General features: G+C 44.0%; 1 protein-coding gene across 2 annotated transcripts in view; it reads right to left on the bottom strand.

The window, feature by feature from the left end:
- Positions 1–26,558, bottom strand: part of LOC106612696 (RNA-binding protein Nova-1) — a 65,799-nt gene extending 39,241 nt beyond the window's left edge. The window contains exons 1-3 of one of the 2 annotated variants that reach the window (XM_014214115.3): positions 25,650–26,558; positions 23,695–23,769; positions 14,450–14,593 (exon numbers count right to left, since the gene is read on the bottom strand). In XM_014214115.3, coding sequence (XP_014069590.1) covers positions 14,450–14,593; positions 23,695–23,769; positions 25,650–25,806 — 376 coding nt within the window. In that variant the 5' untranslated portion in view covers positions 25,807–26,558. The remainder of the gene's footprint in view (positions 1–14,449; positions 14,594–23,694; positions 23,770–25,649) is intronic. The other variant, XM_014214116.3, reaches the window with a different exon arrangement.
- Positions 26,559–27,307: the final 749 nt, after the last annotated feature.

Consider the following 27,307-nt stretch of genomic DNA (forward strand, 5'->3'; position numbering starts at 1 on the left):
TTAATGCAGGTAAACTTAAATCAGTTTTACCAAATTTGTACCAGTATGTCACATGTGCAACCAGAGGAAAAACACTCTGGACCACCTTTATTCCACACACAGCGATGCATTCAAAGTTTTCCCCGCACTCCATTTGGAAAATCTGACCATAATTCTATCCTCCTGATTCCTGCTTACAAGCAAAAACTAAAGCAGGAAGTACTAATGACTCGCTCAATACGGAAGTGGTCAGATGACACGGATGCTACGCTACAGGACTGTTTTGCTAGCACAGACTGGAATATGTTCCGGGATTCATCCAATGGCATTGTGGAGTATACCACCTCAGTCATCGGCTTCATCAATAAGTGCATCGACGGCATCGTCCCCACAGTGACCGTACGTACATATCCCAGCCAGAAGCCATGGATTACAGGCAACATCTGCATCGAGCTAAAGGCTAGAGCTGCCGCTTTCAAGGAGCGGGACACTAATCTGGATGCTTATAAGAAATCCCGCTATGCCCTCAGACGAACCATCAAACAAGCAAAGCGTCAATACAGGATTAAGACTGAATCCTACTACACCAGCTCTGACTCTCATCGGATGTGGCAGGGATCGAAAACTATTACGGACTACAAAGAGAAACCCAGATGCGAGCTGCCCAGTGACGCAAGCCTAACAGACGAGCTAAATGCCTTTCATGCTCACTTCGAGGGAAGCAACACTGAGGCATGCATGAGAGCACCAGCTGTTCTGGATGACTGTGTGATAATGCTCTCGGTTGCCGATGTGAGCAAGACCTTTAAACAGGTCAACATTCACAAAGCCGCAAAGCCAGATTACCAGGACATGTACTCAAAGCATGCGCGGACCAACTGGCAAGTGTCTTCACTGACATTTTTAACCTCTCCCTGACTGACTATGTAACAGCTACATGTTTCAAGCAATAGTCCCTGTGCCCAAGGAAGTGAAGATAACCTGCCTAAATGATTAACGCCCTGTAGCACTCACGTCGGTAGCCATGAACTGCTTTGAAAGGCTGATCATGGCTCACATCAACAGCATCCTCCCGGATGCCCTAGACGCACTCCAATTCGCATACTGCCCCAACAGATCCACAGATGACGCAATCTCAATCTCACTCCACACTGCCCTTTCCAACCTGGACAATAGAAACACCTATGTGAGAATGCTGTTCATTGACTACAGCTCAGCGTTCAACATCATAGTGCCCACGAAGCTCATCACTAAGCTAAGGACCCTGGGACTAAACACCTCCCTCTGCAACTGGATCCTAGACTTCCTGACGGGCCGCCTCCAGGTGGAAAGGGTAGGCAACAACACGTCTGCCACGCTGATCCTCAACACTGGGGCCCCTCAGGGGTGTGTACTTAGTCCCCTCCTGTACTCTATGTTCACCCACGACTGTGTGGCCAAACATGATTCCAACACTATCATTACAGTGCCTAGCAAAAGTATTCATCCCCCTTGGCGTTTTTCCTATTTTGTTGCATTACAACCTGTAATATAAATTGATTTTTATTTGGATTTCATGTAATGGACATACACAAAATAAACCAAATTGGTGAAATTAAATGAAAAAAAAATGTCTTGTTTCAAAAAATTCTACAAAATAAAAATGGAAAAGTGGTGCGTGCATATGTATTCACCCTCTTTGCTATGAAGCCCCTAAATAAGATCTGATGCAACCAATTACCTTCAGAAGTCACATAATTAGTTATATAAAGTCGACCTGTGTGCAATCTAAGTGTCACATGATCTGTCACATGATCTCAGTATATATACACCTGTTCTGAAAGACCCCAGAGTCTGCAACACCACTAAGCAAGGGGCACCACCAAGCAAGCGGCACCAGGAAGACCAAAGAGCTCTCCAAACAGGTCAGGAACAAAGTTGTGGAGAAGTACAGATCAGGGTTGGGTTATAAAAAAATATCAGAAACTTTGAACATCCCACAAAGCACCATTAAATCCATTATTAAAAATGGAAAGAATTTGGCACCATAACAAATCTGCCAAGAGAGGGCCGCCCACCAAAACTCACAGACCAGGCAAGGAGGGAATTAATCACAGAGGCAACAAAGAGACCACTTAAAGAAAAAATTAAAGCAAACACTTTTGGTGTTCACCAAAAGGCATGTGGGAGATGCCCCAAACATATGGAAGAAGGTACTCTGGTCAGATGAGACTAAAATTGAGCTTTTTGGCCATCAAGGAAAATGCTATGTCTGGCACAAACCCAACACCTCTCATCACCCCTAGAACAACATCCCCACAGTGAAGCATGGTGGTGGCAGCATCATGCTGTGGGATGTTTTTCATTGGCAGGGACTGGGAAACTGGTCAGAATTGAAGGAATGATGGACGGCAGAGAAATTCTTGACGGAAACCTGTTTCAGTCTTCCAGAGATTTGACACTGGGACGGAGGTTCACCTTCCAGCAGGACAATGATGCTAAGCATACTGCTAAAGCAACACTCGAGTGGTTTAAGGGAAAACATTTAAATGTCTTTGAATGGCCTCGTCAAAGCCTAGACCTCAATCCAATTGAAAATCTGTGGTATGATTTAAAGATTGCTGTACAACAGTGGAACCCATCCAACTTGAAGGAGGTGGAACAGTTTTGCCTTGAAGAATGGGCAAATATCCTAGTGGCTAAATGTACCAAGCTTACGGAGACATACCCCAAGAGACTTGCAGTTGTAATTGCTGCAAAAGGTGGCTCTACACAGTATTGACTTTGGGGTGGGTGAATAGTTATGCATGCTCAAATGTTCAGTTATTTTGTCTTATTACTTGCTTGTTTCACAAGAAAAAATATTTTGCATCTTCAAAGTGGTAGGCATGTTGTGTAAATCAAATGACACAAACCCCCCAAAAATCTATTTTAATTCCAGGTTGTAAGGCAACAAAATAGGAAAAATGCCAAGGGGGTGAATACTTTTGCAAGCCACTGTAAGTTTGCTGACGACACTACAGTGATAGGCCTGATCACCAACAACGATGAGACAGCCTATAGGAAGGAGGTCAGAGAACTGGCCGTGTGGTGCCAGGACAACAACCTCTCCCTCAATGTGAGCAAGACAAAGGAGCTGATCGTGGACTATAGGAAAAGGCGGGCCGAATAGGCCCCCATCAACATCAACAGGGCTGTAGTGGAGCGGGTCGAGAGTTTCAAGTTCCTTGGTGTCCACATCACCAACGAACTATCATGGTCCAAACACACAAATACAGTCGTGAAGAGGGCACTACAAAACCTTTCCCCCTCAGGAGACTGAAAAGATTTGGCATGGGTCCCCAGATCCTCAAAAAGTTCTACAGCTGCACCATTGAGTGCATCCTGACTGGTTGACTTACCGCCTGGTATGGCAACCGCTCGGCATCTGACCGCAAGGCACTACAGGGGGTAGTGCGTACCCCCAGTACATCACTGGGGCCAAGCTTCCTGCCATCCAGGACCTATATAGGCGGTGTCAGAGGAAAGCCCATAAAATTGTCAGAGACTCCAGTCACCCAAGTCATAGACTGTTTTCTCTGCTACCGCACGGCAAGCAGTACCAGAGCGCCAAGTCTAGGACCAAAAGGCTCCTTAACTGCTTCTACCCCCAAGCCATAAGACTGCTGAACAATTAATCATGGCCACTGGACTATTACATTGACCCCCCCCCCCCCATTTGTTTTGTACACTGATGCCTTTGCATAGTCACTTCACCCCTAACTACATGTACAAATTACCTCAACTAACCTGTCCCCCCGCACACTGACTCGGTACCGGTACCCCCTCTATATTGCCTCATTATTGTTATGCCATTGTGTTACTTTTAAATATATATTTTTTTAACTTTAGTTTATTTGGTAAATACTTTCTTAAACTCTTCTTGAACTGCACTGTTGGTTAAGGGCTTGTAAGTAAGCATTTCACGGTAAGGTCTACACTTGTTGTATTCGGCGCATGTGACAAAGAAAGTTTGACTTGATTTGAATGCACTCTCGCTATCTCCTAAACACACAGACTGTCACACTCACTGGAGTGTCAAATAGACAGCTACGTGTCAGTCAATATGTTGTGAAATACTTAAACAACCTCATGGTATAGGACTGCATGTGTTAGAAACCATGGAAAGAATTCTCAAGTAGAGAACACTAGTAAAGATTCTACTCCTGAATACTGAATGTGGATCTGTGGATCAGACATGTTTCCTTTCAAATGTGGTTCAGCATGAGAACGTCAAAGGTTTGAGTTTATGGTTCAAGGAGAGTCGTAGGGGCTTTTCCCAGGAACTGTGGGGGTTTGTCAGGGTTAAAATGCTGCCTTCCTACCTCTCTACCCCCTTTCTCTCTCTTTGCCTGTTGGCAGATGGACAGACGATCCCCTGTCCCCTCACTTCCCGGGTAGAGGTGTAAGGCGCTATAGCGCGCGGCTCCAGAAAGAGCCTCTGAAAAGCAGCCTTCTCCTCTCGCACCTGCCAGGAAGAGGAGGGGTAGGGGGGCTGAAGGCTGGGATCGCACGTGTGGCCCATGGGCGACCTTGGCCTGAGCTGCCTCTCGTAGGTCTCTCTGTGTTTAGACTAAAGACATAATCGGCAGGACTATAATTATGCAGAGGAGGGCGTCTGACTCAATTAACAAAATGCATAGGACACCATTCCTACTTCGTTCATTCCCCTTCTCTCTCCTTTCAACTCTACCTCTTTCTGCGGATCTCTTTTACTCTCTCTCTCTCTCTCTCTCGTTTTGTCTGATTTATGGGAGCGGTATCCCCTTTCAGTCTGTCTTTTTGGGGGGTGTTTGTGTGGTTCCAACAGCAGGGTGAGAAAATAGCAATTAGCTATCAGCAAAACAACAATTAGCAATGTCTTTAGTGACTAACGGGACCAAGGTTTCACCCGTCTTTACTAATGCAGTGGAGCTGAGGCCGCTGCTCTAGGAGTGACATGAAGAACTCACTGATATTAAAGCGTCCTCATCCATCCATGATGTCATTATCATTCATCAAAACCATATGGCGTTGGATGGCTATGATTTCAACTTCCCAAAAAATGATGTGTTTCATAAACAGCCTCACCAACTCATGCACTGCAAACATTAGGTTTATTTATTGTTTCCATATATATCCCCCAACATCGTAAATCATCATATAGTGTATTTCTGGTTAGAGTTGATAAAAACGGTCTAAAATTATCATCTAGAGTGTGTCATGCAAGAGAAGAACAAGAGCCCAGAATGTAGCCGCCATCCATCATCAGACGCAGGTCAAGGGTTATAAAACCCATCAAGCTCTCATCACAAGCCCTCTCAGGGCTCCAGCAGCCATGTGACAATGGTTCCGGCTGTCTCATGACGTGGCTGGACACCAACTGTACTGACCCCAGCCAACACACCCACAGGCCTGCTCCCCTGCCCCGTTGCCCCCTAACGAGACCCCTCTGTAGGGTCACAGTTAATTAGCGCTCCCCGATCTGCCGCAATTAAAGCGAGAGTGCAGATTGTGTGTTGAAGGGGCCGTTCCAACAACTAATGGCTTTGGGGACCGACCAACCGGAGGGGAAATTAATCACAGAGAGGGGGTGAGGATATAGGGGTTGGGGCGGGTCGGACCCGGGGTGTGAAGGGGGAGCTTTTCACTGGAGATTAGAGATAATGGAGGGACAGGGGGCGGAGCTAGAGGCAGCTGTGGAACCTCGTCTTTTTCTAGGGGGGAGATGGGGGGTATGGGCAAGTGGGAAGGGGCACAGGGGGGAGCTTTGTCCCCATGTAAGAGATTAGGTCTGTAAAGAAGGGGGAAAAAATCCTCTACCGGGCCAGCTCTCTTTTTCAATGAACCTCTTTGTCAGCGCTCACCTTCCATTTTAAAGGGAATGCAACCTCCACACAAAGCAGGTCTCCATTGTCAGGCAGTAAAAGTGCAGCATGCTCCTTTATGACCTTCTACTTCTTCCTCCTGAGAGTTGCGGTATACACTCTTTTCCTCAGAGTCTCCACCCACAGCAAGGACATTAGGAGATGTAGACCCTTGCTTCTAACCTCATTCTGCAACGAGGGATATCTCCATGGCAACCATAAACGCTAAGTGTCATTGTTGTGAGTGTGCAATCACAGGAGACTGTGCTCGGGGCCCAATGTTGTCGAATCCAAAAAGGCATCTAAACAATCCAGTTCTGTTCTCAAGGAAGTACTTGAATAAAAGGTGTTGTGTTTTTACTTCCCATCCTTTCCCGAGAGCACAGAAAAGACTGCAGCGCTGTTTGCTACCCATTGGTTCCCTGAATCTGTACGCCCTCGATGTGAGTCGAACAACGGAGAGCTGCACCGCGGTCCCACTTCACTCTCCTCTCCTCTAGCAGAGACACAAGGCCAGAAGTGACAGACATCTTCCTCTTCCTGCTACACCTGCTGGGGCGGGGAGGGAAGAGGAGGGGGAGGAGGGAGAGGGCGAGGAGGGGGAGGGGAGAGGGCTCTGTTGCTTGGGGAGCTGTCACTTTCATTCCGATCACCAAGGCAACCGGGTGTGCAGTGCAGTCCCACAAAACCCGCTTTGTTTTGGGAGTTGGGGTGGAGTACGAGGGTCGTGTTTTCTCCTGCTTTGTACCTCGAGAACACCGTACACACGTATACACACCCAAGCATGCATGCGCACCAGAGGAGGCTGCTGAGGGGAGGACGGCTCATAATAATGGCTGGAACGGAGCAAATGGAATGGCTTCAAACACATGAAACCATGTTTGATGTATTTGATACCGTTCCACTAATTCCGCACCAGCCATTACCACGAGCCCGTCCTCCCAAATGAAGGCACCACCAACCTCCTGTGATCGAACACAGGCAGTCGCTCTCTGTCTCCCTCTCTCTGCTCTCTAATATATCACAATTCTTCCAATATCATCCCATCCGCTCAATTCAGATCACAAAGCAAGTCAATTGTGGTGGTGATTCAGACATCTTAGTGGGTGGGGCTGAGCTTTGTGATAACTTGTTTCAGGAGAGAACATGTCAAGTCCTCTCTCCTCTCCCTAACTTGACGCTGTTGTTGAAGCCAGAATGTTTGTTGTCTCCTACACTGTCACTCATGGCGTGTTCCACAGTAACATTTTTCCCCCCTCTTTTTGTCTGAAGAGGCAAGCCTTGTTGCTTAGCCAAGCAAACCTAAATAAAGACCACTGACTTTTCTGATAAGCTCACAGAAAATATGCAGCTGATGACAAGATGAGAAGAGATAGGCAGGCGGTTGTCTGTTATTCATCAACTATATTCTGCTGACTTTAGCAGGGTGGTACACAACAACAACATATATTGTGATTATATCAAATCATACTCATGGCATTGACAAGACATGGAGAGAGAGTTGCATTATTTCATTAACTGCTAGGATAGCACAATGAGTTAGAAAGCCTGGATTTGTATCTCCTTAGATAATAGGTTTCAGTGGAGGCTGGTGGGAGGAGCAATAGCAGGCCAGGCTCATTGTAATGACTGGAATGGAATCAGTGGAACGGAGTCAAACATGTGGTTTCCATATGTTTGATCTGTTTGATACGGTTCCATATAGCTCCTATAGATCCTCCCACCAGCCTCCACTGGTAGAATTACTGTAGCTATCAAACTTATACGACAAAACCAAACATGAGCTCAAGCTAGCAACCAAACAAATGCATTACATCCAAAAACTGATACAACTGTAGTCCAGTTCTAAAGTCCTGCCTGCCTGCACACACACCACACCACACACCACACTACACCACACCACGCCACACTACATTGCACCACACCACACCACCACATACCACACACACACACTACACCACACACTACACCACACCACACACACCACACTACACCACACCACACTACACCACACCACACTACACCACACACTACACTACACCACACTACACCACACCACACACACTATACCACACCACACACACCACACCTCACCACACACCACACACACTACACCACACCACACACACCACACCACACCACACACACTACACTACACCACACACCACACACACTACACTACACCACACACCACACACACTACACCACACCACACACACTACACTACACCACACACACACACTACACCACACACACTACACCACACACACCACACACACTACACTACACCACACACACCACACACTACACTACACTACACCACACCACACACACTACATCACACCACACCACACACACTACACTACACCACACACACCACACCACACTACACTACACCACACCACACCACACACTACACTACACCACACCCCACACACACTACACTACACCACACCACACCACACACACTACATCACACTACACACCACACACACTACACTACACCACACACCACACACACTACACCACACACTACACCACACCACACACACTACACCACACCACACACACTACACTACACTACACACACACACCACACCACACACACTACACCACACACACTACACCAGACCACACACACTACACCACACCACACCACACCCCACACACACTACACCACACACACTACACTACACCACACCACACACACTACATCACACCACACCACACACACTACACTACACCACACACACCACACCACACTACACTACACCACACCACACCACACACTACACTACACCCCACACACACTACACTACACCACACCACACACACCACACACACTACATCACACACCACACCACACACCACACCACACACACTACACCACACCACACACACTACATCACACACCACACCACACACACCACACACCACACACAGTGTGACATGACCCTCTTGAGGCAGATGGGAGACCAATCCGCTCCCCCCTTCCCCCACCCTTGAGGGGCTGAGCGGTCACAATGTCAAAGACTCTATTGTCATTAATAGTGGCCCACCACTCTCTATTGTCCCTGACAGTTTGGGGCCATCATTGACCATTGAAACCACTGGATATTCAGTCCAGTGGATATTCAGTCCACTGGATATTGCTTTCCTTCATCCCTCTCTCTTTCACTCTCTCATTCCCTTTCTCCCTCCCATTCTCTCTGTTCCCCCAATCTGTCACATACACATTCCCACCTCTAATTTACTCACACCTCTCTCCTTTCACTTTCACTTCATCCACTCATACAGCTTCTCTCTCAGAAACCTCATCCATTCATACAGCTACTCACTCAAAAAACCCCGAGCTATATCTTTACTTGTGCATTCAACCATAGACATGAATATACCTACATTAACACCCTCCAACAAACAGGCTCTAGTGCAGATTAGTCCTATGTAGGTCTGGGCCTCTTTAGGCCAGGCAGTAGCAGTTGTTGCATAGTCCCAGAGAGGAGACAGCACAGCTGGGGCAGAGCTTTGTCATGCCAGCACAAAGGAATGATTGAGGCGGGCTATTTTCGACTCCCCTCGTACATAATCGGCCTGTAACAAAAGCCCCTGTCCTTCTCTGCCAGCCAGCCCGGCTACAGCCAATCCCAGGACAGCTCTGGCCTGTCTGCAGTGCCCGCAACCACAGAGGTGTATTCTGATTGGTTGCCAGGTCTGATGGTGTTGTGATTGGCAGGTGCCTTGTGGAGTGGAATTCACAGGGTCAGATATCCCCCATTTAGACACAGAAAAGGATCCTATTCAAAGATTCTTAAAAGAAATTAGATAATGACTGGATTCACTGTCCCCTGCATTCTTTTCCCAGAGAGAATATTTGAAAAATGAGCTTTAAACAAGTCCTGTTGCATGACTTTAAAAAATAATAATACCTTGTTTCATGACATAAAATTTCAACTGGAATGATACCCCCGTTTGGTTTTAATTCTAGCACTTCTACGAAAACATTGCTCCATTTTTACTCTAACTAGGGTGTGAGTTATCAGGCTGACTGGCTGTGGTGGCGCAGGGGAGTCTGGGGGGGGATATGAGTAACCGTGTGATAAAACTCACCGGGTGGAAAAAGATGACTGCCTCTCTTCCCTTAGCCTTTCTCTGCACACTTAGTCACAGTTCTCATTTCCAGAAGTAAACACAGACTTAGGCCTGTTAGATCAACGGAGGTTATGCAGTGATTGGGTTGTCGGGGGGTGTTTGATAGTCAGAGGGTAGGGGGTTGAAGACAATCATATTTCACCATGCAGGAAGCATCTGATTAAAAAGTTGGAGCACATGGAGCCGGCAAAGCTCCAGCACCCTAGAGACTGAAGAGATCTGGGAGAGAGAGAACAAAGGATACAAGATGAATGAGAGATCAAAACAGTGAGGAGACTTGGAAGACGAAAGCGATAGAGGTAGCTAATGAGAGAGAGAGCAAGAGAGAGAGAGAGCGCGAGAGAGAGCTGCAAAATTAGATCGCTGCAAAGGGTAGGAGGGAAGAAGGGAGATTGGGGTGAATGCATGTCTGCAGGTAGCTACAATGTCCTGCACTCCACTCTGGATGTGGCTCTTAGATTGATTAGCCATGCCTTTCTTGGCTGGGCAGGGTGATTGATGTGGCCTGATGCAGGCTGTAGCAGAGGTGAGTGCGGCCTCTGGGTTAGTTACACAAGTCAGCTGGGTGATAGAGTGGACCAGGAAGCATACAAAATGTCCAGCAAACTGAATACATCCCAAAAATAGCTGTCGTACAGTCAATAAAGGCCATTTTGATAATCCCAGAAAACCATTCAAATCAAAACAATAACCTGGTGAAGATAATGTGGATGATGAGGCTGATAAGTAGTAGTTTAATCATCATCATTCTAATCCTCCCTGTGCTCCTGTGTGCTCCTGTGTGCTCCTGTGTACTGCCTGCCTGTGACGTGACAGCCCCATGGTGGCATGGTAGACTACGCAGTGATCGCTCAGGCACTGACTGGCACAGAGGATTATTCAGGCAGTCGGCCATTCGTTGGCTTGACGGTGACGTCACACATGATGGAAAACAAAAACAAAGCCAGTGGGATCAAGGGGACCTTCTCTGTCCCCACGGTGACGCGGGACACCCTGTCACCAGCCTGTGATCCTCTACTACTGGCAACGCTGTCACTACTGCTGCTCAACAAAGACCCTCTACATACTAGGCTGACATGCACACAGGCACTGAGTATAGCTACATAGCATTGACCTAGCATCAGCCATGTGCTGTGGGTTTTATGATATTGTTTTAAAATGGAGATGGAGTGTATTAAAATGACAATTGCTGCATTTGTGGAGGCTGCTGAGCGGAGAACGGCTCATAATAATGGCTGGAACAAATGGAATGGCATCAAATCATATGTTTGATGTATTTGATACCATTCCACCATCCCGCTCCAGCCGTTACCACAAGTCCTCCCCAATTAAGGTGCCACCAACCTCCTGTGAGCTTTACATGTATGCCAATGGCATAATGTTGGGAATGGTGGATATGGGAACATTTTCTATGTTTTCTAAAGGTAATCAATGACAGAAATCATTAACAGTTCATGGCACCGCTGTCTCAACCCAATCAAACTGGCCTGTCTCTAGGTGTGAGTTCACAGAGAATCACTTGAAAAGACAGTCAAAATAGTGGTATCCTTCTACCATTAGCCTTAAAATGCCCCATCCCATATCTAACTACTCCCCTGAAGAGCATCACTTCCTGGAATAAAACTACTTCCTGGAACATGGCTGACCAGAAATGAAAAGGGAAAGGGCAGTCTAGATCATGACAACCTAACTTCATATTAATAGTGAAGGTCTTGTTTAGGCAGCACAGCACATCAAACTATACATTCATCACAATATTTCTGAAATTCAGTCAGAATCAACATCACATTGGATTTAGATGATATACTGAATTAACTGAATAACTGAATTAAACCACAGACGGTAATAATGATTCGTCTTGGAAATAGACCGTAAATGAAAACAAACAGGAAACTCATTTCAGCCAGACGAGTTGGATATGTAATATTACGGCTTTTCATCTTTCAGTCAAAAAGCTTAGAGCCTAAGCGGCTTGGAAGGGAGAAATCAGTGATGTTGATAATGCTTTGGTGGGGGGGGGGGGGGGGGGGGCTGGAGGGTTTGGCTAGGTATTAAATACTGAAAACTGCAATCATGGCAGAGGATTAAGACAAAGCTTCAATATGGAGCCACGCTCCAGCGATACGGAGGGACAGGGGAAGATCAGTGAGCGGTTGGTCGGGACAAACTAAACGTGGAGGGAGTCCACGTTTAGGAACAAACGACAAGATGGCGGGGACTGTCTCTCGCTTAAAAGGAGAGTTCTTTATTCTTCCACCATCACCTTTGAACCCCATTAAACAGTCCCTGTGGTGATGTCATACTGGGAGGGCATCCTAAGGGATGGGGTGTCACAGGGGCAAACAATTTGTCGGTGGTAACCTGTAGGTGGGTTCATGGGTCAAAGGCATGTAAAGGCTGTGGTCTTTATGAACCATGTGTAAATAAGCATTTGTATCTCCCAAATATGAAGAAAAATGGTCCTCATATTAAAGGAGGGAAGAGACGCCACCACCGTTCTCTTGACCTACTTACAGTCTCTGGAGACATTAGCTTCCAAAAACTGGACAGGTGACCCAGAACAAGTAAGCTCATCACCTGGATGATAATTGGACTGGAAAACACCTAGCTATCTTCTTGTATTCCTTAGTCGGTAGCTAACATATGAAAGTGAATGAGCATATAGCACCTTGAGGCTAATTGCCATCTGAGGGCATGAAATTACAAATGTTGACGTTGACTTTCTTAATCAGTTTCTAGCATTTCTCAAACTTCAATATCACATACAGCATGAGAAAGAAAAGCCTGATCATTTCCAATTGCACTCCGGGTGCGATAGCTAATGTCTTAATATCTTTATTCCACTTGTGATCCCCAAAGAAAGAGTAATGGATGACATGAGTGGCTGCAGCATCCTTTACCTTATCTCCCTATAGGCCCAGACACCTGCAGGTATGAGCAATGATGCTGTCATACAGAGATCTTTTTTTCAAAAACGACATTTTTTCAGCCCTTGTAAAATAGAGCAGCGGGCCTCCACTCTGCCGACGCAAGGTCGCAATAAAATATGGTCGCTACTTTCCAGTAAACGTCGCAGGGGCCTATATTTGCAAGGGGCTGTATCTAATAAATCTTGGCTCCTATAATAATGAATGTTGCCTGTCTTGGCCCAATACTGCTGTGGCCAACTAATTGGTTGGCAATGAAATGCTGGTGAGGCACTATCCCAGGATGAATTGAAGGAGCACGTCTTGTGCTGTGGGACAGAGTCTCAAGCACTACACAGCCATTCTTTCTGGCTTGATTCTACTTTTTTCCCCATCATTCCCCACGCCACCCACCTTGCCCAGCGCCTCCCTCCGTGCCCCGCTGGTGGAACCCCAGACGGGACATCGCAGCAGGTGGACCTTTTGATTTGTCAGCCAGGAAGAGCAGCGCCGGTGCTCATTTGCATACAGATGCCTCCTTCAGTGCAGAGGAAGGACACCCCCCTCCCCCTACACAGTTCCTCTTTACCCCCCCCACCTCCATAACCCCCCCCTTCCCACCGCACTCCCCCAAGACGACAGAAAAGGGCCTTTACAGCCATCTCTTTCATTTTCTTTCTTTTATTTCCCTTTCACTCTTTTCCTCCCTCTTTCTGTGGTCCTTTTCACTCTCTATCTCAACAAGGCCGTTCTCAACATCAGATCACTAGTTACTGCCAATTCCAATAAGGGAGGAGGGTTTGGGATGTTTGGGAGGGTCGAGGGTGGATGGGCTCTCACACCTTGCATCTGCTCTAGCTGGCTGGAGTATGGGGTCTTGAGTCCCAGGGAGAGGAGATACAACAGAGATGGCCTGTTCTGTTGACAGGGCTAGCAGTAGAAGGATGTACAGGGAATTACAATGCTCTTCTAACAAGGAGCCCAACATCTGAAACTGATTGCACCTTCTCCAATTTCACATGTCCAGACAAGAATCCCGTTGAGTGTGATTGAGATATAACATGTACAGTGATAGGTTCATCTCATAATTTCAATGTATCCCTTCTTGCCTGTGTTGTTCAGAGCAAATTCTCATCGAGCACAAAAGCTGCTTCACTGACAGGCTGGGCACACAGCTGAGGCGCATCTCATGTGTCTAGCCGTGCAAAAACGTCATGTCATGAGGGAATTAAGAGTTTAGGCAAATACAATTTCACCTTAAACTAACCCTTTAATCCTGTATCTGTGGTGAACTTGACTCTGTGTTCACTCGCATGTTCCTATGTGATCCACGGCTGCATGAAACCTGAGCCCTGACAGAGGCCATGTCTGTTACCCAGTGGAATCAGGTTCCAGACACAACACGTCTGGGAAAGGGGAAGCCTCTTTGAGGGGCAGAGGTCAGAAAATAAATACATACAGGAGACTCCTAAAATAAGCGAATTTATATTGAAAGATCTCTAAAATACAGCGTCATTGACTGAAATATTGCCCTGGTCAACGAGCACTCACCTGGGTAGAAGTCTTTGGATTTGGACAGTTTAATGGTGGCGCCGGTCTCTTTCTGCAGCTGGACGATGGTCTGTCCTCCCTTGCCGATGATGGAGCCGGCCGCATAGCTGGGGATCAGCACCTTCAGGAAGTACTCACCTTCCTCTGCAGGCAGGTAACAGAAAAAGAAAGTCAGAATGTACTACACTCAGGTAATCAATCTACCTGTACTAAAATCGCACAGCCACTATCATCCATCTCTGTTTTGCACAGTCCCCCCCCCCTTCTCCCCCTCAACCTATCCATTCATCTTTCAGGCATCCTTAAACTCTACAGAAAATCATCTTAGTGCCTGATTAGATTATGACAACAATCCACAACAACTATCCTCTTTCTATGCATTTACAGCTGTAAATCATTTCACAAATTGATTTAATCTCATTTTTGTGTTTCACAGAAGTATCTGCTCTTTGTCATCATCTTGGCAGACCGTTATTAATAAAGGGCTATGGGATTTGTTAAATCTAATCAAATAGATGTAATGCTTTTGGAAACACAGTCACACATTGCATAACCATACTCCCATATTTACACCATCAACCCCTACATTCTGGTTTCCATAAATGTCCCTTACACTTTGGCCAGTTTCAAAACTACTGTATAAATAACAGAAAACTTGTACACTGCTCTCAGCTCCTGTTGTTCCGCCCACCCTCCTTGGATATAGGACAAAACAAGAAGACACACAGGCTACTGTAGTAGGAACACAACTGAAACATCAAAAGCTTGAAGACATGAAGGCGTTGCTTCAAAGTGGGCAAATGGGGGGTTTAGTAGCAGAGAGGAAACAAAGCTACCCACCCCCTTTCGGCACAAAAGTGCCTTTGTTCTGTATGGCGATGGCTACCTGCCTGCCGAAGCGTCCACATGCTTCCTATCCAAAACAGTTCAGTGATTGGTCAACGGTAGGGATTCTTCAATCAAGTGTTTGTTGCCATTCAACGATAGACGACTCGTTTTCATGAGAAAAAAATTCACTTGAGAAATACTGCACCAAACATCTTAGTTAGATGTAAAATTGTGCGACTAAGATCTTCGCAAAAATGTCAAAATGAATGACTAGTTTGAGGAAGTGTATACTGGCTATGGCATCTCAAGATGGAGAAACAGTTCTATTGTCGCTTTTTTCTAGTTTTTCAAACAGTCAAGCACACTTCGCCGAACCGAAGCATGAGGAAGCCTTAAGCCAGCAACCGGCCATAGCCTCTTCCCTGACAGGGACTTTAAGGTCTATAGCTTCTTGCCTGACTGTAACTTTAAGGTCTATAGCTTATTGCCTGACTGTAACTTTAAGGTCTATAGCTTCTTGCCTGACTGTAACTTTAAGGTCTATAGCTTCTTGCCTGACTGTAACTTTAAGGTCTATAGCCTCTTGCCTGACTGTGACTTTAAGGTCTATAGCCTCTTGCCTGACTGTGACTTTAAGGTCTATAGCCTCTTCCCTGACTGGGACTTTAACCCTCAAACTACCGACTTGGGTCATTTTGACCTCATAGTCATACTTTTGACCATAACCCAAAGGTGGTTTATTCTATTCTAAATTTGATTTCTAATTTTATGAATTTGTCAATCAACCTTTTCTTAATAAATCTAAATAATTGTTTAATATGGACTTTAAAAAAATGTAAGTCCTTTGGGATCATTTTGACCCCAGCCAAAAACACATATTTTTCCACCTGTAGAAATTGAATAGATAGGACTTTTATTTTAATTTGGGTTTCTCTGGGGACATAATTACAAGTTATCCATGCCACCAGAGGGTGGAGGGGGACTTGTATCAGTGATTTTGACGAGATAGACAGATCATCTGCAGAGATACAGCTCCCCATGTACTCATCTAAAATTGTACTTTTTTATACCACGTATCGTAATGAGCTAGTGTACAAAACCAAAATTACCTTATTTTTGTGAATATAAAAATCTGCCAATGGTATACAAAGTCTGCCAATGGTGTAAATACTTGATAGAACTGTAATACAGAAATCAGATATGTTCTGAATCCCTCTCCTGTTCCTGGAGAGTTACTGTCCTGTAGGTTTTAGCTTCAACACAAATCTAACACACCTGATTCTAATAATGAGCTAGTTAAAAAACTGAACCAGGTTAGTTACAACAGGGATTGAAAGGAAAACCGACAGAAGGGTAGCTCTCCAGGAACTGGGTTGGAGATCCCTGTTCTAGGGCAAATCTAAAAAACGATTTCTTTGGTTTCTCCAGAGACATAATATTAAGCTAGACAAATCCTCAGAAGGTGGAGGGGGACCTGTTGAAGTGATCTTAACCTGATAGACAGATCACCTGCAGATATGGAGCACCTTATGTACTTGCCTATGGTTATAACATGTTGTAACTAGGCATGTTGTAACTACACATGGGGCGGCAGGGTAGCCTAGTGGTTAGAGCGGTGGGCTAGTAACCGAAAGGTTGCAAGTTCGAATCCCCGAGCTGTCGTTCTGCCCCTGAACAAGGCAGTTAACCCACTGTTCCTAGGCTGTCGTTGAAAATAAGAATTTGTTCTTAACTGACTTGCCTAGTTAAATAAAGGTAAAATAAAATAATATAAAATGACCCTGTACAAAATCTAAATTACCTTAGTTAGTTGCAGTCAAAACAGTATGTCAGTGGTATGAATGCTTGGTAGAATTATAATACAGAAACCAGCTAGCTCCCCTCTGAAAGTACACATAGTGCTGTATTGGTGTGTATTCTCCGAAAAATAGTTATTCTATGGAAACTGTTATATGGGGCGGCAGCGTAGCCTAGTGGTTAGAGCGTTGGACTAGTAACCGAAAGGTTGCAAAAATCAAATCCCCGAGCTGCCAATGTCACAGCTGTCAAAAGGAGCGGACCAAAGTGCAGCGTGGTTGTAGTTCCACATTTTATTAAATCCGTGAAACTTTGCAATACATAAATAACTGAAATGACAAAACACTACTCAAAATATAATAACCCACAAAACCCAGGAAGAAAAACCCCTACTTAAATATGATCTACAATTAGAGACAACGAGGACCAGCTGCCTCCAATTGGAGATCAACCCAAAAAACAACAACATAGAAATAGAAAACTAGAACTAAACATAGATATAGAAAACATAGAACAAAACACAAAACACCCCCTGTGGGCAGGCTGACCTGCTCTACCATAGAAAATAACATCTTACAGGACGTGACAGACAAGGTAATAATAAATAAATATAAATACTAGAATTCCTTTAATAAACTTGTTATGGTATTTTGGTTGCTATAACATTTATTTTGAAGTGACTTTGAGGATTTGGGTATGGTTTTTGAAGCATCCTGCCAGAGGCCCTACCACTCCCATTGTTTCACTAGCAGTAATGCTAATGCTGGCTGTGGGGTAAATAAATGAAGAAAACTTAGCCATATGTCTCTCAGGATCAATGGGTGAATTCCATTTTGTCCCCAAAATGTAGCATATTTCAAATTTTGGTGTACTGTTCCTTTAAATGACAGACATTTTTACCACAAATATGACACAATTAATATTTACTTAACTGAATGATACTACAATCAAATTATGGTGAATCTGCTTTTTAGTGTTCCTGTGGATGTGTATAACTGCCATTTTTTATTTCAGTTTTACAGATGCTAATGAACTGTACATTTTCTAAAATAACAGTCTGTTTTGGTAAAAAAACTAATATCTAAAAATAATTACGTTGATATTTTTCTATGATTGTTGCTTTTTCCAATAGTTTCTTCTTGGGGTCAAAATGACCCAAGTTGGTAATACGCGTATGTAAAATATGTTGGTAGTTTGAAGGGTTAAGGTGACATTGTATCCCAGTATCTCAACCAGTCCTCTCCTCCTCTCTTAATATTCCACCACAATTTATCCAGGTTGCCTCCCCCAAGGCGGCAGATATAAATAGGATTATTATTACGAGGGCATGGTTTTGTGTCACTTCACGACACACATGCACTGTTGATGTGCAAGCTACGCTACGGATGGAACATGCCATAATACCTGTTCCATACTAACGCAACAGAAATCAATCCACTGTGCAAGATGTGGAGAAGGTGGTGGGGTGTCATGAGTTCTGACACAATTGCCTTTTGAGTGTTAGCTTATAATGATGGCTACACTCACACTTTGACTTGAGTTGCAATAAAATAGCGACATCTCTTGCATGTGTATTGATGACTTCCTAGCATGTGTTCAGGAGTGTCATGCTATTTCTAACGAAGAACACTGAGTACCTTATAGAGCGTTGGTTGAGGGAGATGGTGAGAGGGGTGCAAGCAGGCAGACATAAGAGGTTTTGGCCTAGCTGGGGAAATCAGCAGATAATTAAGAGAGTTCATTATCTTTCATCAAAACACTCACTGGTCCTGTTATAATCTCATTAATCGATGCACCCCCATTTGTTGTGTTTTCTGTGACTGTTTGTTTGTGGGTGGATGGCTGTGTGTGTGTGTGTGTGCAAAGTGTCTGTTTGTTAGAAATATAGTTTTCTAAGCACTGCTGTTCTCCTCAGCATTCTCCAAATGTCACGTCCTGACCATAGTAAGCTGTCATTTTCTATAGTAGAGTAGGTCAGGGGGTGTTTTGTGTTTTTCTACGTTTTCTATTTCTATGTTTAAGTTCTAGTTTTTATATTTCTATGTTGTTGTTTTTTTTGGGTTGATCTCCAATTGGAGGCAGCTGGTCCTCGTTACCTCTGATTGGAGATCATATTTAAGTAGGGTTTTTTCTTCCTGGGTTTTGTGGGTGATTATCTTTTGAGTAGTGTTTGTTTCGCTCTGTGTCACGGTTTGTTGTTTTTGTAAATTCAGTTAATTTGTGTATTGCAAAAGTTTCACGGCTTTAATAAAATGTGGAACTACAACCACGCTGCACTTTGGTCCGATCCTTTCGACAGCTGTGACACCAAATCATAAAATTGCACCATTGGCACCATCTGGGACCTGGTCTGTTGAACCCACCCAAGGGTGATATACAGAGAGCGCTTTACACAAGGAGGAAATACGATACTTTCCATTCTAACTGGGAGTAAGGTCATAGCAATGAAATCATGCACAGAGCTGGGACGGCCTTTTAAAGCAAGTTATAGCATTGTTTTCTCCCGCACAGCAATGCCTGACAGTAAGCCTGCCTGCACTGAGTGTAAGAAGCAGCAGAACTGCCTGCCTTCTGCACTGACCCAGATTCCCAATAAAGCCAAGACTGACCTCGTTTTGATTGGGATGGGTCTACTTTTAACCAGCCTCAATTAATAATGGAATGAATAAATAATATCAAACACAAACGGGTTCTGCTGCTGCACATGAACCCTCATACAAACTACACAATACAAGTACACACACACACACACACAAATACACACACAGACAGGTGGACATACATACATACATACATACATACATACTGTATATCCATATAAACATCTCATAAACTGTAAACACACACCTTTCATACACAGTGGGTCACTTTTATACATAGAAATTATTTTCTAATTGTCTCTGTCTTTAATATTTTGTTATACAGATTTGCCTGTATCATGGCGAGTCCCGGTCGCTCAGATGATAAACCTGCATGCAGCCCGTACTAATCAAGCATGATGACTGTGCACAGTTGCTCGGCTACTCCTGTCTAGACAATCAGCACGCATTCTACATCGATCTCTGATAGGTAACATAAAACCAATTGCTCTAACCCTGTCAGATATATTTCCCCGACGCTGTCAGAAAATAGCCTAGTCAGGCTAGGGCACAAGATCCTCAGATTGAATTAGTACGTTTTGTGAGAAGATGCTTTGTGCTGAACTGTTGTGAGTTTTAAATAATTGTCTGATACATCCCAGTGAGGACTGTGGATGGATTGATTTAAATGAGCATAGACCTGAAAGAGATGTGATCCGCCCTAAGCAGATGTTAGGCATCAGGATTGTGGTTCCTGGTTGCCAAGGGTCTTTGTTTTCTTTCCTCTCACACAACAAAAACAGGGACACATCCCAGCAGCTACAGTTTCTGCAGGAACACAGTCATTTCCCCTCACTTGTCACTGGTATCAAAAAGATACTTCAAGATTTTGGCAATGAGACCCTTTATCTACTTGTGGATACCATTTTTATGTCTCTGCGAGCAGTTTGAAGGAAGTTGCTAACTAGTGCTAGCGCAATTGCTAACTAGCGTTAGCGCAATGACTGGAAGTCTATGGATATCTGCTAGCATGCTAGTTAGCATTGGCTTGCGAAACTACCTCTAACTTCCTTCTTACTGGACACAGAGAGATGAAAATGGTATCCATGACTCTGACTCTGGGGAAGTAGATAAATGGCCTCATTGCCAACATCCCGAAGTGCCCCTTTAATGGAGGAAAATCAGTCACCTATTCTATGTGTGTGTGTTTTTATGCGTGTTTGTGTATGCGTGCATATGCGTGTTTTAGATAAATGCTTCCAACTCACCACTCCCAATGTGTTCTATTGGGAAAACAACAAAGTGAGCCAGCTAGGTCAGAATGCATCCCGCATGTCTTACTCCTAGTATGCTTGGCGTTGGATCAGTGTCATTCGTTCGAGGGTGTGTGTGTGTGTGTGTCATTATGTGTGTATGTAAGGGGTAGCTCCAATAAATAATGAATAGGCATCTGACATAATAAACTAGTTTGTAAACACAGCAATCTGTTGCTAGGGGCTCCCAGGAGTCCTGGAGCCCAGAATAGGCTCCATCAGCCTGGACGGTTCAAACCTGGAGATCTGATGTCGGCGGCTGGGTGGGCTTCTGGGCTAGGCTAAAGCAATGGGGTGTTGGAAAAATGCAATTCACTTAAGCTGGGGAGATTGTGTGGGGGAGCGGGCCTTGGACTCACCCTCCACTCCTTTTGTTCAAGTTAAATCTCCAAACCAGTTAGTGGACAACCACCTGTCTTGGTTCTATATGGGAGCTACTCTGAGTCAACCCTAGAACATGAATAAGACAAAATAAAAAGTATTTCACATCTGTAGCCATTCTGTTGTCTGGGAGTGTTTTCAAGGTCACCAGTTAATCTGTATGAACCTCCTAGTGGCTGTCCTCTGTTTCTTATGTAGCCAGGCGCTTAATGTGTTTCGGTTTGGTCTAACCAGTGTGTAGCCTTTTCAAAATGTCCCCCCTTCTAGTGTCCACTTTTGAGCCTTTCCGGACACGGCTATCTGAACTACGCTAATGCCCATACTGAGTGGCACTCCTTCTCCAGCGCGTGAGTGTGTGAAAGGCGCTGTGCATTGTTCGTCGAGCACGGCTTTTTCGAGAGGGGGCTAGATCTTCCCCTCTGCATCGCTCTTTTCATCGCTCTCATCCATATTCATCGCGAGGCCTCTCCTCCACTCAACAACCCGCTGGAGGAGACAGGCGACTCCTGCACCCAATTGTAAGCCACCATTTCAACCGCCCCAACCCAAACCCCGCCCTATACAATGGGATTTTTTTTTCTTTGACGCAGTGCTTTAAAAAAACAAAAAACAGATGATGAAGAAGAAGAAGCAGCTCCCCCTTCATGTTCATGGTAATCGATGGGCAGACACGGCTGCATGCGGTTGCTGGGGGTAGGTAGTCAATGGCAGCTGGCGATTGATGAGGAGGTGGGTGGAGGTTGAGAAGAGGGAGCAGTCGTGATGGGCTGAAGGAGAGCCATGATTAGCATGGATGGAGAGAAAGAGAGCGCCGTGCTGCCTAGAAACACTCAGCTGAAAAACAGCCATGCCGCAGAGAAGTGTTTCGGCTACAACAGCCCGGGCTAACACACACTAGGTGGCTACGAGATTGGTAGGCGATGGGCAAAGCTTACATTTGCTCTTTGTTCATAGTGCTCCTTCAACATCATTGACAAATCAATTTGCAAATGTTTATGCAAAGCCTCTATAAAAACCAGCTCTGCTCTCTTTTGGGGTTTTTCACTCTGTGAAAGTGTGACGCATTCTCCTCAGCACCAAAGGTTCAATCCAGGGAAGGTAAGTCACTTAAGCATGCGTGAGAGGTGCTCAGCTCCGGAGGGGAAAGCATCACAAAACACTAGCGATGCGATCGATAACATCAAAGGCCCTGTCCTATAGACCGACGGCTCAGTGCTGTGTATGGTATCTGCCAGAGGGGGAGGGTTGGGGAATCATCACCCCCCCCCCCCCTCCCATCATTAGCTCGTCTGGGTGCTCGTCATCCTCGCACCCCCTCTCTGTCCCCCCTCCCTGGACCTATTTACAGTCTCGTCACGTCATTTGGCAAGGGCATTAGAAGGCCTCCTCACCACTATCCACTAAAGCCACTTTGGTGCCAGTCCATCCATTTACGAAATGACTTCTACATATCATATTATAGTGGACAGAGGGGAATATAATGTTTTTATTTATAAGAGGGGAATATAATGTTTTTATTTATAAGAGGGGAGTTGGGCTGAAGACCTATCTTAATATGCGTCCCATGGGTATGCAGTGGGAGCAAGTCAAGCATCTGGATTGTAAAATAAATCAAACCAAGGGAGTCAGTGATTTTCCCCCTGATAAGAATGTCACCTTTATGTAACATATAATCATGATTTACAGCCTCTATAGACTACAGCACAAAGCACTCTCAGACAGAGATGAACATTCAGTAGAGTACACAATATTTAGAGAACACAACATTCATTGAGGTTCAACTATGTCTAATCTACTTTATCGTCATTCCCAATCAATCCCCCCTTTAACAATTTCATGCAAAGGGAACGAAGGTGATCATGTTAATTATGAAATTATAAACAACCAATTGAATATACACAATATATCCAATAGATATGCAAATATTATAAATATGATAGCTCGTTAAATTCCACAAATATGAATAGCATGGCAAAATAAGCATGGCAGGTTAACATGAAAATGGATGCTATGGACTTAATTATATAAAACTTAAATATATGCCTACATTTTTTTGCAGATGATATGCTTAGAATCAAAGCTTCCATGATAGTCCATATACATAAGATGCTTATGAATTGAGATATCTTTAGTTCAACAAAAGATGTAGGCCGAAAATGTGAAATCAGATTTAAAGGTTTTCCAAAATAGTTTCAGACAAGATTGGGTTATTGTAGTCTTCAGACTATTTTTGCCTTTCTTTAGGAACTATTCATATCACTGTCAAACTGCTATAGTAATATTGTAATTTAGTAAGCGAATAGCAAAAGAAAGTAGAATAATAACAAAATCAAAGTGTCTCTCTTACCATGTGCCTCAGAGTGTGATTCCTGGTGAGGGAATACAATGCCTTCAGTTTCAAAAAGGGGCTGCAGGAAGGCCACTATACAGGAAGAGGAAGCACATTGTGTGTGTGTGGCAAAACTAATGTTATCACAAATGATTATGAGGTACTGTACCCCCCTGTAACTAGCTTCAATGTCCTGAAGTCTACTACTGGTTCTGTTTAACCACAAACAACCTGCACATGAGGCCTGTTGATTAAGCTATTGGGCTCCAATATGGACAGGCCGCCAGCTAGCCTACATACAGTATCAATGGTTGCTCTGCTATAGAACACAGTCAATCACTTTTGGGTATTATGATCATGAGGGTATTATTTAGAAAGGTCTCAGTGAAGCTTTAGTTAACCATTTCTGAATGTTTGTGTGTGATGCAAATATTAAAACATCAAGCTATTGAAGTGGTTGGTAACACTGAACTCGATATAACCGACTGCTATAACGCTTTACTCGTTAAGCATGTACGAGCCTTTATAATGTATTCTTATCAAGCTTGTATCTTTCCAGGATATTGCTCTTTATATAATTTCCGAGACAGTAATTACAATGTGTAAACAAAAACAATCTCATTGAGTAGATGTGCGTGTGTAAATATTTTGACTGGGTGTCTGTTGACTACAATACTCCATGGGAAAGTGTGGCTACTGTACTCTAGCTGTTCTCATAATCACAGACATTTCATTTGGTCAAATGGATGAGATGTGTGTGTTGGTAATGTCTCCCAAGAGTGCTGCATGGTTTTTAGATATGTGCAGCTGTGCATCGATTCCTTTTAACAAAGCTGTCTCACTTAATTTCCTTGACAGCATTTAACCATTGCAGTGCATTATGGGAAATCACTTTTTTGGTCACTATATGCTTATTTCTGGTTGTATACAATATCATGATATTGTTATGTGTGTGGTAGGTAGGTGTGCCACCCTAAAATGCCTATTCTAAAACTATTTTTTTACCTTCAAAAATGTTTTGTAGGCGTATCAAAAGTCCACGAAGACAGGATAAGTAAATACTAATGGTATAGTAATAATGCCAGTAGAGGATGATAATCCTTGGTGCATGACAGCATGTAAACAAAAACCAAATGGTGATTACCTACAGTGACATCCATGTTTGATCCAACCAGTGAACATAACCATGATTGGAATGTATTCAATGGCAATGTAGTCTTTCTTTTAATGAGAGTTGCAGTATTTTTTTAATGCTACAATGACAATGATGCATAAGCAGTGACTGCATAATAGCAGATGACAATGTTGCACTGAAATGGCGACATATACTGTTAGCTCCTGTGTTAAGGCCTACTACTAATGGTGTCTGTATGAACGTTACTGTCTTCTTGAGCAAATGCACGCAAAGAGACTAGAGTAACCTAGCCTATGTGACAGATTATCGACTATCACACGAGTACACGTCACAAAGCAAGGGATGTGAGCGCGGTCAACAATGGAATGTTTTTCAGTTGTTTGTAGTTTCGAGACTGTTTTGTTATTTTGGACATCCACAATTTCCTTTGCGTAAAACTCAAAACGGGTGAAATAAAATATGAATGAAATAACCCTTTTAGGTTCAAGATAGCACCTTTGTTTTTCTAAGAGTGTACATGAGACCTGAGGGTTCCCTCCAAATCAGCACCCTCTCACTCACCCCCTTCATTGTACACATTCCATCAACACAAAGGATTTTCCTTATTTTGTAAATAGATGCAATGAAAAAAGACTACAACAAGATGCAATATATTTGAAATGTTGCTTTATACATCAGTAAATAACACTAGTTTTAGTGCTATGTTGAGCCATGCTACATCAAGATAATAATCAACCTGCCATCCTTTCCCTTTTTCGGTGCTACCCAAGTGTGCGCATAAGGATAAACTGGCTTCACACATTCGAGATAATCCCTCGCATCCACATCTTTTACTTACCTCCCGTGTTTGTGCGTTTAGTGCTGCTAGCCTCGGTTGGGGTCTCTAGCGGTCTTTTACGCGAATCGGGGGGATCCGACTCCATGTGCGGCTGTTGATTGTGATGGTGAGGATTCAAGAAAATCCCGTTTTGTTGTACTGCCCCGCCGGCCATCATTTTTAAAGTCGGTTGGGTGAAAATGCGTTTTTCCCTTTATTCTACGAAGCCTATTGAAAAAAAATGTCTTCAAAAAGACGAAGCGATTCAGAAATCGAAAATGCGTATATTCTTGCAAATGAAATATCTTGCGCGTTATCCTCGCCTTTTCAGAGAACACCGAGATGCTACGCAGAGTATGGGTTATTTGTTCTAACGGAGGAAGACGATGCTTGCGCTGCGTATGGAACGTAACCTCAACAAAGATCCAATGAACAGATATATGATGTCCCGTTCCAGATACTATAAACGTGTTGTAGAAAGTAGGCTAATTTAATCTTCCATTAATTTCTTCATGTGTTATTTTACTCCACTGCAATAAAGCGCGTATTCCTATCAGACAATGGAGAACGATGGCGCTCCTCTCCGTATTGCGGTTAGGCAATCGTCAAGAAAATAAAAGATCAAAACAAAAATATACAGACGACAAAGAGGTTAAATAAATAAAGCTAAAGGAAAAGTGCTGAAATAAAAATATGGTGTTCTATCCGGTCCTCCTTTCGTGCATGAAGACACCCTGCAGTTGGAGGGCAAGAGGTGGGTTTTCAGGAGGGTCCAAAGGGAAGAGAATGCCGAGAATGGATACAAAGCTAGAGGGAGATGCGAATTGTTTGTAGTCTCTCAGGAAAGATGCTGCAATCTTTCGTTCAGAGCATCCCTTCGCTGACTGACTGTAGGAGCGCAGGGTATCGGGTGACGTCACGAGGATCAGAATCATCCCTGTCAAATGTTGAGAAAACGAGCCGCCCCTCTCGAAACGCGATTGGATGAACTGATTTTCTCCGGCAAAGAGAGTATAAAATAAATGTCACATGATAAAGAAAGAGGTGGTGTCGGGGACAACTAGGTCAATGCTAGAAAGGATACAGATTTTGTCAAATTAACGTCAAAAGTTGATTTTTTTTTTATATATATTTTTTTTAGCTAACCCTAACTCTTTTCCTAAACTTAACCTAATTATCCTAACCTGCTACGTTAATTATCCTAACCTGCTGCGTAAGTTCTCCTAACTTGCTATGAAAAGTCAAATCTGACAAAAGCTGTATCCCATCTAGTCAAAACCGGACAACTAACCGAGGTTCGATGCACAGGAAGATGTACAGGAAGATGTAAATCTAGGCTGATTTGGAGCCGTAACTTCTAACGGCGCTCCACAGTGCCTCATTCACTGGATTTCTTATCGTGCACATTTTATAAAAATAAAAAACAGCCACGATGAAGTGGCTTAGTCATAGAATACCATTATTATTATTATTATTATTGCCTATTAGGGTAGGCCTAATTATTATGTTATTCGCCTATGTTATAGTGTAGACCTACAGCCTATAATTGCCATAACAGGGTTGACTAAATAGTTATACATAATTACACCCCTTAACAGATTCTAAAATAAATATTTTCAGAAACTGCTATACCTATAGGAAAGGAAACTTGGAAGTATATAGTAGGCTACTACCTGTGT

The sequence above is a fragment of the Salmo salar genome, chromosome 09 (genome assembly GCF_965601325.2).
Source record: "Salmo salar chromosome 09, fSalSal1, whole genome shotgun sequence".
Classification (NCBI taxonomy): Eukaryota; Metazoa; Chordata; class Actinopteri; order Salmoniformes; family Salmonidae; genus Salmo; species Salmo salar.